Raw genomic sequence first — 12,122 nt, 5'->3', positions numbered from 1 at the left:
AGGAGAGAGTAGCTGATGGTCCAGGAGTACTGGGACCGGTGGTTGGGACAGGCAGTCAAGCAGATGGTGTCCTGGGACCGGGGTGGCATGCTCCCCTCTGTGCGATCCAGTTGAAGAGCTGCTCAGGGATGAGCCAGGTGGAGTCAAGGGCAGAGAGGCCCTCCGTGTAGGCCAGAGAGGCCCTGCCTCTCTTCCTGCTCCTTCCCAGATACCCTCCCTGGGGCCAGCAGAGCACTGGCTACAGAGCAGGCTCTGAGCCAGAAATTGGGAAGCAGAATCCCTCCTCCCAGACCAAGATGGAGGGGACCTATCCTTGTGTCATTGGCACCTGCAGCCTGTGAGGTAGGTGCCACTAGTTTACAGTTGAGGAAACTGAGGCTCAGAGAGGGCCAGCCCAATGCCACACATCTAGAAAGTGGAAGCACCAAATTTTAAGCCCTGCTCTGCGTGCCCCAAACCACGGTCTGGTTAACGGTTTTAACCAGTGCCCTTCACTGCTCATCTCCCCAGCCCCAGCCCCAGCCAGGCCCAGTACCGAGGGGTTCGTTGTCAGTGCCCTCAGGGCTGCACTGCTCCAGGACCAGGTGATAATAGAGGGTACAGTGGCCTTCGTTCAGGAGCACAAGCGACCTGGACTGTTTGCTGTTCACCATCACATTCCCAAAATCCAGCTCCTTCTCCTTTGCCTGAGGGCCAGAGTCAGCCAGTGTGTGTGGGGGGGGGGGGGCGGGGGGGGCCTCCTCCAGGCCCACCTCCCTGGCTTTCCCATCCCCCTGGCCTTAGAGAATCCTCAAGGAAGAGCAGGTATAGGGGTGTGGGCCATGGGCCAGAGGGCTCCTATCCCCTGCCCTCTTGGACTCGGGCCCCCTGGAGTACCCTGGCTTGTGCCCTGGCTCCCAGCTCCCCACACCAACCCACTCAGGTTCTCCCACTCACAGAAAGCCTGCTGGTGATGCCCATGCCCACCAGCCGTATCATGTAGTGGGTGGTGGTGGAGGGCTTAGCGTTTGGGGGCAGGCCGACTTCCCAGACCCACACCCCCACTCGGAACAAGTACTTGGTCTCCTCCAGAGGGCTGAAGATCCATGTCAGCATCTGGGGTCACAGAGATGATCCCTGTGTGGGGGGTCTTCCAGAACCCCCCGCCCAGGTTCCTGGCCGTCTGAAGTCCCACTGCAGGATATCAAGCTATGGGAACCCTTTCTGAGTATTTACCTCGTATCAGGCACTTGATGCACATCGTGTATTATCTCCCTAAGCCTCTCGATCCTAACTCCAGAGCTTGTGTGGTCTCTCATCTTGCTGATTACTACCCCTGGATTCTTACAGACACCATGTGCTGCTGGTTTGTGGCCCAAGTTTGGCCTTCCAGCTAGTCTATAAGGCCCTAGACCAGGATGAGGGTTTGCTAGTTCGTGTCCTAGCGTGTGACACCCCCCTCCAGACTGCCACTGTGACCTCTAGGAGTCCCCTTCCACAACTCCTTAATGATAGCCATCCATTAGGCCCCAAATCTACCTGCTGCAAACCACCTCCCCGTGATCTCACAGTTTGGGGGACTATAGAGGGAGAGTGGACTTGCCCCCGGGCAGTGGCTTCAGAAACCCTGGTTCAAGTCTCAGCTCTGCACCTTCTGATTTATAATCTTAGCAAATGGATTTTTCTTCTCTAAGTCTCAATTCTTTTGTGCAAAATGAGAGGTGCTGATCATGAGGCTGGGGGAGGTGACTATGGATCGAATGGAGGGTGCACATAATAAGCCTGGCCTGATTAGGCATGAGTAAGAGATGATGGTGCGGGTGAGAACAGCGGGGACCTGGGGCAGGGCACTCACGAGGCTCTCGTTGGGTTGGATCAGTCCCCTGGCGGGCTGGACGGCCAGCATCTTCTGGTACTGCTGGGAGATCTTCCACTCAAACTCCAGGGGCAGACGCGTGGGGTTGCGGAAGGTGAAGAGGCTGGTGGAGGAGCAGCCTACCCGGGTGGGTTTGAAGAAGACACTTTTATAGGTGTCCAGCTTCAGCTGCAGTGGCTCCTCCCGGCTCTGCATGCTCACCTCCTGTGGCCAGAGGAGGAAGGGAAGTGCCCTGACCTCACCCTGCAGCCCAGGTGCCCCCAAATGTCCAGAAAGCGACAGTGGGTAGCTTTTCCACCTTAGAGAGGGCAGCAAAAGGCCCTACACCAACCTGGGCACGGGAAGCTTGTATCGAAGGCAGAGCGGGTTGGGACTGACTGAGGAGATGGTTCTTGAACTCAAGGACTGAGAGAGGTTGTGCAGACCATTTCATGGGCCAGACATGGGTCCACACCCTGGACCCTTTCCCTGGCCTGCCCCTTTTCTTGTCCCAGACCCCAAGAGGTGAACAGGCAGGGCCCTTAGGGTTGGGAAAGCTGTTCACAAATGTTGTGGGTGGCGGGGTCTTCTCACTGCCACGCCACTTCCTGGAGGAGGAGCAACCCCTTAGCTACTTTAAGTGAGCTTTAAAGGCCAACTCCCAATAACGGCCCACTCCCAAGGGCCCTGCCTCCCTCCTACCTTGAGATACTGGGGGCAAAAGTTGAACTGCAAGTAGAAAATGTGCTGCTTCCAAGAGTTGCCCTTGGGGTAGGTACAGATGAGGAATATCTGGTGGGCCCCAGGGGCCACAAGGCCTGAGGTGGGCCTCAGGGAGATGTCCGAGCTGCTTTTGGGGTCCAAGTTGAAGGTCATCAACATGGAACCTTTGTTGATCAGGAGGAGGCTGCGGTAGGAGGGTTCGCTGGGAGACACTGCGGGAAATAGCTGTGGTGCAAGAGAAGAGAGACTCGCGCTCAGACCCACACGCCCTCACATTCTGACACACACACTCAGGGAAGTACATGTGGGCGCGGGTGGGGCCACGTCCAAGGAAATCCAAGATGCCTGCACACAACCCAGTCAGTGCCCTGAAGCAGGGAATGGCTTCAGGGCACTGACTGGGTTGTGTGGAGGCCACAGCTTAGCACCAAAAAATGCTTCTGTGTTCCAGGGGACCTACAGACAGGAAGATGGAGTGAACACAGGAACTGGCCCCAGGAAACTCAGGCCTCCAAGACCCCTCTTCAAGGTTAAGTAAGAGTTCTTTCGTTTTAGGGTGCCCTCACACCATCCTTTGGAGAACCCACTTTCAGAGATCCTGCTCCAAAAGCTCTGGGTAAGCAGTCCCTCCTAGGTGACTCTCCTGCAGGTGGCTGAGGGGAATCCACTTTGAAAAAGGGAAAGCCCCAGCAATCCCAGTTTGCAACACTCTTTAAGCATCTAGGGTATGGCCAGCCCCAGGCTAAGAGGTAAGCAGGCCACAGAACGCAAGGCCCAAAGTCAGTGGCTAGGGCGCCCCATCCAGCTGGGCGACAAGCACACCGTGTGAGGCAGCAGGATAGCAACACAGGCCCAGAGTATGCTAGACAGCAGTAAAGGCCACACGTCACTGGGAGGAACTGGCCAAAGGAAAGGGAAGGGGGAGTCAGTGAGGAGAACTCTGCAGTCAGAGGGGTCTTTGGGAAGGGGCGCCCTTGAGCAGAAGTGTAGCTGGTAGAGGGCAAGATTCCCTCCAAGTACATTCTCCAAAAGTGGTGCCTTACCAGCAGGATGAGGCGTGAAGGTAGTGAAGACAAGTGAAAAGACCGATAACATCACTGACGCAGAAACCAGACTTGGCACTTGGCTGTCCAGCTCCAGAGTCTGTGCTTTCAAGCCCCATGTCACCCTGCTCCTCAGAGAGGAGAGGCCTGGGAATTGTGACTCCCCGTTGAAGAGGCTAATCCAAGGGGTCGGCTCTGTGAGCTTTCTCACCCAGGCCTGGGTCATCCCCAAGGGCAGGGGCTCAAGGTGTGGTGGTGGTACCTCTAACAGGTACTCAGTAAACAGGGGATAGACAAATAAAGGAGATGGAGAATTTAAAACCTGAGAAGGTCAGAGAGTATTCAGTTGGATCAGGCAAGAGCCAGTGGTCCTAGCCCCAGACTCTCCCCAGTCCCAGTGATGTGGCCCAGGAGAGCGCCCTCGATTGGTTTCGAGCCCCAGGGCTGGTGGTGGGGAGATCAGGACAGCCAGGGAGGTTGCTGCGGTTTGTTTATGAGGCCATCAGAGAGGAAAGAGGTATCTGTACGCCACCGCCACGGCAGAAGCCAGGCTCCCCTGTCCCACTTTCCACTGCTGCTGGGGCCACGCTCACCTTGGGGGTGTCCAGGGAATATTGGGGGATGTGGTGCTCCAAGGCAGCCTGATAGCTGTGGCCTTGTGCTCGGAGTGTCAGGCACCAGGACGGGCACAGGGTGCAGTCCTCCTCAATATTATTGAAGCTCTGCTGGACCTGCAGGAGGGCCGGACCCGTGGACAAGCTCAGGGTCCTGTATGCAATCCTGTAGGGCACCCCATTTCCCCCCTTGTATTACAGGAGTCCTGCATTGGGCACAGAAGGGAGGGGCTCCCTGGGAAGACAGTGCAGAAAACAACAGTCATAACAGCCCCTCTCGCTGTATGTGCGCCAGGCCCCACACTGAGCACTCTGCAAACATGCTCCTTAATCCTCACAGCAACCCGAAGACAGGGCATCGTGTAGGAACGTGACTGGAGCATCACTGGCCAAAAGAAATAGAATGCAAGCCACAAAGGCGAGCGGCAAACGTAATTTTAAATGTTCTAGGAGCCACATTAACAAACTGAAACACGTAAAATTAATTTCAATAACATGTTTTATTTTACCCAGTAGATCTACAATCTTATTTCAACATATAATTGGTATATAAGAGATTTGTGAGATATTTTACACTCTTTTTGTGTTAAGTCTTCAAAATCCAGAGTGTCTCTCACCCTTACAGCACGTCTCAACCTGGCCACATTTCAAGTGCTCAGTGGTCACGTGCAGGCCGCCGTAACAGACAGCGCAGGGCTAGAGCATGGAACCTAAACATCTGATAGGCTCAGGCCTGGCCTCAGCCAAGGCAGGTGTCAACAGCCTCTTTCCTACAAACCTCCACATTCTCCTGTTCACAAGATATTAGAAAGGAGGCAATTAAAGACTTGGCTTTGGAAAGACTTCTCAAAAGTTTGGATACAACCCTGTTTATAGGTTAAAACAAAAACAAAAACAAAAACAACAAGGCTCATGACATTAAGAGACTTCTCGAAGGTCACATGGTAAGGGACTCTGATCTCAACCATATCACTCTGCTCTTCTCTCGGACCCAGCACCCAGGCCACGAGGAAAGAACAGCAGGGTGGGCAGAGCTGAGAAGGGAGGGAAAGGGCGGGGCTGACTGAAGATGAATGACACGCATCTGGGACTGAGGCTGGGCTGAGGACAGCCTGTGCTCCAAGTTTCCCAGCCAGAGGAGGCTGTGCTAGAAGCCCCTCCCCACACACGCCTAATTACCCGCTGCCCCTGCCTGCTCCTGGCTCCTGTCCATGGCTCTTTTAGAGGAACAACGTCTTACTTCAAGGACTAGTAGAGAAGCCAGGAGCCCTGCACCAAACTTTCCCCAAGGGCTGACCCTAGCTGAGCTCTCCCTCCAGAGGGAAAGGATGAGCCCTACAGCACCCCTCTGGCACCCCCTCCTACCCCACCCTGCCATTCAGGCTCAGGGGCAGAGAACCCACCTTCCCTGTCCCTTCTGGCCTCACACACACACCTTATACACAGCAAAGGCTTCCAGCTCCACGGCGTAAAGGCAGTTGGGGTGAGGAGGCCGGAAGTGCAGGCGCATGGCCATGGACTTGAGCGGGGGCACATCGCAGGTTTCTGGAGTCACCCAGAAGGGACAGCCAGACCTGCATGTCCAGACCACGGTGATCTTGCCCTTGGTGTGGTTCACCAGGCACAGGGGAACAGGGTTAGGGTCCTCAGGACTGGGGCAGGCACCAAAGTCCACCTCCATGGGCTCTATGCTGACGGGTGGGGGGAAGATGGCCAAGTCGCTGGTGCCGTCGAAGAAGTACTCAGTCATGGGGGGGATGAGGGGATACTGCGGGGCTGGCATAGCCTCCAGGTCCTGTGTGAGGAGAGACGGGTGGGTGGGGGCCCGGCTGCCATTCCTCCTGCATGTCCCTTATCTGCATGTTCCTTTCTGGAAAAGGCTACAAGAGTTCCACACAGGTCACCCCCACAGGGCTCTGGGGACACAAGACTGCCCAAGAATTGCTAGAGAAAGAGGCATGAACCTGGGGGGTAGCCTGTCCGCGGGGGCCCAGCGGGGCCTATCGAACCTGCATGGGAATCATGAGGGCCCCGTTCTTATCCTGCTCCAGCTTCTTCTCACTCAGCATGAGGCCCAGGATGTCAGGGGGGTAGAGCGTCAGGCCCCGCACCAGGTGTGTGCGATACCAAGCCAGGTGCTGTGGCCTCAGGATGGCTGGCTTGGTGCTGTCCGAGTGGCAGGTCCCGATCAGGTCCAGGAACAGCGGGTCCTGTGACATTTGTCCGTGTGAGGCTAGATTTCAGTCCCCACTTGCTACCCTAGCCAGGTTCCAGTTGGTCAGGACACAATTTGTACAGCCTTGCCCAGGAGCAGGGTTAAGGTGCTCACTTCAAGGCTCTTGGCTCTGTGTGCTGTGTGGGGTGAGGTCCCATTCCCTCCATCCCCAGTAAAAGCAGCAGAAAAATCGCTGGCCTGGAATAGTCAGGACAAGATTGGCACACCCACCTGACTCAGAGTGGACTTCATGTGCGTCTGGCCATGCTGTGGCTCCAAAAGCCACTCTGGGGCCCTGGAGGAGATGATCCAAGCAGACAGCCCCAGAAGTTCCAGAATACAGGGAGTGAGCAGCCAGCATTGTCTTCACTCACCTGGTGGTGGATGAGACAGGCCACCCGCCGAAAATAGATGATGGGGTGAGTGGGCTGGAAGGTGCAGTGCAGGGTCATACGGGCCTTGCCCACCAGAGTCCCGAAGGTAGGTCTGATGCTGAAGACACTCTCCCGGCAGTCGATGGCAAACTGGAAGTAGGCCGTGCAGTCTGACTTGTTCTCAATCCACAGGGGCTGCTCTGAGCGCTCTCTGAGGTTGACCCAGCTGAAATCGATGCAGTTGTGCTGCAGGGATACATCAGGACCTGGGCAGAGACGGAGGCCCTGTAGGTGAGGCCTGCCACCTGGGTGGGGCTGGAGTATCAGCCTCCCTCCCCGAGGGTGTCTCAGAAAGGGTCCTACTGATGGGAGGTGGTGCCTTCTGGAGAGAGAATGCCATGCTGGAAAGGCCAGGAGCCCCAACAGCCTGAGCAGACCTCCAGGTCACCAAGGTTGAGGGTGGGAACATGATCTCCAGGTATCTGCAAATGATTCCTCCCTGAGCCCACCAGGGGGCAGCAGACACCGAGGCTGAAGGGCAAGGGGGCGGCTGGCTCTTAGGAGTAAGCGAGGAACATTTCCCAATCCTAAGCATGGGCTGCTCTTGTCCCAGGGAGGTGCAGCGTCCTGGGGTTGCCAGTACCTCTACAGAAACCAATGACTTTGAGCAGAGTTTGGGCGGCACAGCCGGACGGCATAATAGACAAGTAGTCCATAGTTCTGACGTCCAAGGTCTCCGGGTGGAAGAACACAGACACATATTTCTTCTCTCCTGGGGGCACGATGCCATAGGACGTGGGGCACGAAAAGGCCTGGTCTTTGGCTAGCATGTCTGAGGCTACTTCAATCCTGAAAGGGGCACTCACCTGTGGGGGCCAGGTGAGGATAGGAGGGGTCACATTACAGGGTGGGGAAGTCTGTCATTAATGAGATGCCCAGCGAAGAGGTGAGGGCAACTGGTGTCCAGCCTGTGTCCCACTTGTCAGCTTTGAGTGTGGGCGACACCCTCCACCAGGAGGAAGGAAGGGGATCGACCAGAGGGGTACCTTTGTCCCCTCAAATGTACCATAAAGGCTAACTGTGGTCCTGGGGTCAGGACAGTCCTAGGGTTGCTCTTGAGGTTGCTCAGGGAATACCCCAGTCCAGTCCCCAGCTGAGAGGAGAGGGGGACACCTGTCAACATATGTGTATCAAGAGACATGGGTTATGTGAGGCTTAGAGCCAAAAGGGTAGAGAGAAAGGGAGGAATTCTGTACAGGGGTGGGTTTCAGGAGCCCCTTGTTCTGTGTTTCTGAGTCCTGCCCCCATCCCCCACATGCACAGAACACATACCACCGACGGGTTATACAGCCTGATCTGCCTCTCAGCAGTGCAGCCCACAGCCACAGAACCAAAGTGCAGCACTTTCTGGGAGCCCTCAACATCCTGGTCCTCTGGTCGCTTCTGCCTAATGCTCACCAGCAGCTGGGCGCATTTGGCTGGGGCAGAGATGGGGGAGTCTTAGGGAGATACCCGCCAGAGCCTCTGTGGCCCAGCTAACAGCCCCTCAAAGAACATAAGTGTCTCAGAGAAACACTGGTCTGCAACACTAAGGAAGGCAAAGAAAAGGCAAAGCCTGCAGGGCTGGGGAGAGGGCCGGAAGCTGTGCTACTGTATGGGTCCCACTGGGGCCAGACCAGGGCGGAAGGTGGGATAGTAGGGCACACTGAAGCTTTTGAGACCCAGGAAGGTGCAGCAAATGGGCTCTGGGGCCAGGTGAGAGGTCGCGCCTCACCAGCAGCCTGCAATTGGATGCTGTTCTTCTGCTTGCTTCTCTCCCCGTACCAGCATGTGGCTTGAACATTGTAGATGACAGCCATAAGAGGCTGAAAAGTCACCTTGATCCGGCAAGCCTGGCCTGGCTCCAGCAGCCCCGAGGTGGGCAGCATCTGGAATGGGCTGGAGAACTCCCAGGTGAAGAAGGTGGGCAGGTCCCTGGAGAGCAGAGCAAGTCAGAGCCATTGGGCTCATTCTGATCACTACCTCTGATTTAGAAAGGCGGAGATGCTGGGCAGCCCTTTTTACTCCCTCTACCTGCTTCCCCCACCAGCCAAGCTAGTCTCTCCTGCCCCCAGGTACCTTCCTCACAGTTCTCACTCTCCCGACCTCAGCCTCAGCCACTCCCCTCACCCTACATTGTTCAGGGAGAACCAGGCCTCGGCCATGTCCCCGACGGCACACGTGGGCAACTGCAGGGATGGTGGGCAGGTCAGGTTATGGCCAGGCAGGGTGGCCCTCAGGTCCACACAGAACATCCCCTCCGCTTTCTCAAACCACAGTTGGTCCACGTACTCCTTCTGCAGCATGGGGGTGGAGATGGGGGCAGAGGCAGTTCACGATCAGTGGTACCTGGGTGGTACTCAAGAACCACACACCCCTGTCTTGGTCCCAGAGAACCTCTTTTGAGGGGAAGCATTTTGAGAACAGGAAGAGGCCAAGGAACCGGCGCTTCTGATGGCCTGCAGAGTAGCACAGCCTTTCCCCATATAACCGGAAACCTCCTCTGTCTGTTGAGTTTGGGGTCTGAGCTTCTCCAGGGCTTCCCAAACTAAATCTTTTGCTACAGTTGGCAGGATGTGTGTATGGTGGGGGAGGTCATTGTGCCTGTGTCCCTCACTGCCTTCTGCTTGTCCCTTACCTCCTCCAGAGGCCGGAAGATGATGGGGAGCGTGAGAGTTATGCCTGGGCTCAGGAGGATGGGCTGAGGGATGACCGTGAAGAAGAACTTGGTCTTGGGGGGCCTGCAGGGGAGAATCAGGAGACAAGCACTTCGGGGTCATAGCTCAGAAAACTAGACAGGGCAGAGCAACCAGAGAAGACCCTGGAAAACATAGTCCTTGGGACCATGGAGGGGGAAATACAGGGGCTCTATCACAGGAGCACTTGCTTCCCTCATCTGACTATTCCTCTAGCAGATCTTCACTCCAGGATGTCAGCGCATCGACCAAAAAGATACAGGGGCAAAGGAGTAGCACTTGCACCTCTGATGCTCAGGGTGGTCACAGGGACAAGGATGAAGAAGGCGGCCCTGATTTAACTAAATCCCTGATCCATCACTTAGCTGGAGGAAACTAGGATTGGAATAGAGATGCCAGGGATGCTTTTCAAATCAGAGACCTTGACAGAGCTATAGAGTTCCAAGGGGGGTCAAAACTGCAAATACTGTAGCTGTTACAAACATTAATAAGATGACATTGTCAATAAGTTTATACCAATAAATGTTAAAGTTTAGATAAGTAAACACATTCCCAGGAAAGGATATCTTACCAAAACTGACTCAAGAATTATACAATAAATTTTATGGCCATTCAACCTAACATCATCAAAGAAACTGGATAAGTATTCAAAAATCTTCCCTAAAGAAAATGTTAAGCCAGATGGCTTCACAGTAAGTCCTACTGAGCATCTGATAAAAAATAATTCCAGCCTTATCTTCCCAATAATATAAAACAAGGAAACACTCCCCAACATATTCTATCAATGCATCATAACGTTGTTACCAAAATCTGACCACGGCAGGAGAAGAATGAAAAATTACAGACCGATATCACCTATCAGCAAAATATTAGCCAAGAGAATTTAGCAATGTATAGGAGGAATATTCAATCATGATCAAGTTGGGCTTACTCTAGACATACACAGTTGATTTAACATAGAAAATCAATGGAACCCACCATATTAACAAATTAAAAGAGAAAAAAATCAAATGATCATATAAATTTTGAAAATGTGAAATAAACTTCAACATAAGCTTATGAGAAAAACTCTCAGCAACCTAGAAATAGAAGGGAAGCTCCTTAACCTGATGAAATCTAAGGAAAAAATAACTGCAGGAAAGATCCAAATGAATGGTGAAACACTGGAATCTTTCACTTTGAGATCATAAACAAGGATGCCTTCTATACCCACCCCTGTTCGACACTTTGCTATCCAACAGTTCAGCAAAGAAAGACAAAGAAAGAGCAGTGTCATTTCCAGGTAAAATGTGAATGTGTACATAGGGGAAAAAATTAACAATAAAATTATTAGGATTAATGAGAGGATTTTTTAAGGTTGCTGGACACAACAAGATTATGCACAAAACACCCATACTAAAAAAAAAAAAAAAAGACTTTCTAAAAATCTAGGAACAAACAGAAAATGAAACAACTTTAAAAAATATCATATACAACATCGCCAAAAATATTAAATACTTAGAAATAAAGCTAACTAAAGATGTGTACGACATCTATGGAGAAAATTTTACACTTTATTGAGAGACATGAAAAAAGGCCTAAATAAAGATACACCATATCCATGAAAGATTCATTTTGTAATGATGTCAGTTCTCCTCAAATTCATCTATAGGTTAAATTAAATTGCAGCCAAAATCTCAAAAAGCTTTTAGGTATATGTGTGATAAGCTGATTTGAAGATTTCTATGAAAATTCAAAGGGCCAAGAATAGCCAAGACAATTTTGAATAAGACTGAAGTTGGAGGACTTACACTTCCAGAAATCAGGATTTACTGTAAGCTCTAATTAATTCAGGATGATATTGGCCCAGAGAGAGACAAGTAGATCAAAGGAACAGAACAGAGAGTTCAGAACTGGATCTGCATATATATGGACACTTGACATACATCAGTGGTGGGAAAGATTATCAGAGAAAGTATGAACTTTTCGATAAACAGAATTGGTTGAGGAAAAAAATGTCATTGGATCCTGATTTCGAACCATTCACAAAGATCAAGTCCATGTAGATAAAAAACAAATATGAAAGACAAAACTATAAAGACAACTGTAGGAGACTATCTTCATAACCTAGGTGGGTAAAGAAGGATTTCTTAAGCGAGATACAAAAAAGCATTGACCATAAAAGAAAAAGATTGATACGTTCGATTCCTTCGAAATTAAAAACTTCTATTCTTTAAAAGACGAGATAGAGAAAAAGGCAAGTCACAAGGTGGAAGGAGATATTCATAACAAATAACTGACAAAGGATTAGTATCCATGATAAAAACTTCTATTAAAAAAAGAGACAATCTAATAGAAAAATGGGCACAGTCTTGAACAGGAATTTCATAAATGAAATGGTCAGTAACATGAAAAGACATTCAACTGTATTAGCAATCAGGGAAATGCAAATTAAATTAAAGCCACGACAAATTACCATTACTGGCAAAAAACTTTAATCCTGATAACAGCAATGGTTGGTAAAGATGTGGAGGCATGGGCTGGTGGGAATAATAATGGTACAGGTAACTTTGGAAAATTGGTAGGCTTTATCTACAAAAAGCAA

The 12,122-nt window shown here is 51.9% G+C and overlaps 1 protein-coding gene across 1 annotated transcript in view; it reads right to left on the bottom strand.

Moving 5' to 3' along the window:
- The window catches only part of CFAP65 (cilia and flagella associated protein 65), a 33,195-nt gene that overhangs the window by 15,963 nt on the left and 5,110 nt on the right, over positions 1 to 12,122 (bottom strand). The window contains exons 5-18 of the mRNA XM_023529721.1: positions 9,481 to 9,618; positions 8,973 to 9,139; positions 8,578 to 8,777; positions 8,136 to 8,281; positions 7,447 to 7,669; positions 6,804 to 7,069; positions 6,224 to 6,424; positions 5,644 to 6,009; positions 4,194 to 4,325; positions 2,537 to 2,782; positions 1,835 to 2,059; positions 937 to 1,095; positions 536 to 686; positions 4 to 118 (exon numbers count right to left, since the gene is read on the bottom strand). Coding sequence (XP_023385489.1) covers positions 4 to 118; positions 536 to 686; positions 937 to 1,095; positions 1,835 to 2,059; positions 2,537 to 2,782; positions 4,194 to 4,325; positions 5,644 to 6,009; positions 6,224 to 6,424; positions 6,804 to 7,069; positions 7,447 to 7,669; positions 8,136 to 8,281; positions 8,578 to 8,777; positions 8,973 to 9,139; positions 9,481 to 9,618 — 2,735 coding nt within the window. The remainder of the gene's footprint in view (positions 1 to 3; positions 119 to 535; positions 687 to 936; positions 1,096 to 1,834; positions 2,060 to 2,536; positions 2,783 to 4,193; positions 4,326 to 5,643; positions 6,010 to 6,223; positions 6,425 to 6,803; positions 7,070 to 7,446; positions 7,670 to 8,135; positions 8,282 to 8,577; positions 8,778 to 8,972; positions 9,140 to 9,480; positions 9,619 to 12,122) is intronic.

Source organism: Pteropus vampyrus, unplaced genomic scaffold, assembly GCF_000151845.1.
Source record: "Pteropus vampyrus isolate Shadow unplaced genomic scaffold, Pvam_2.0 Scaffold42, whole genome shotgun sequence".
Classification (NCBI taxonomy): domain Eukaryota; kingdom Metazoa; phylum Chordata; class Mammalia; order Chiroptera; family Pteropodidae; genus Pteropus; species Pteropus vampyrus.
The sequence above is the reverse complement of the archived record's forward strand: the minus strand, read 5'-3'. Positions and strand labels throughout refer to the sequence as shown.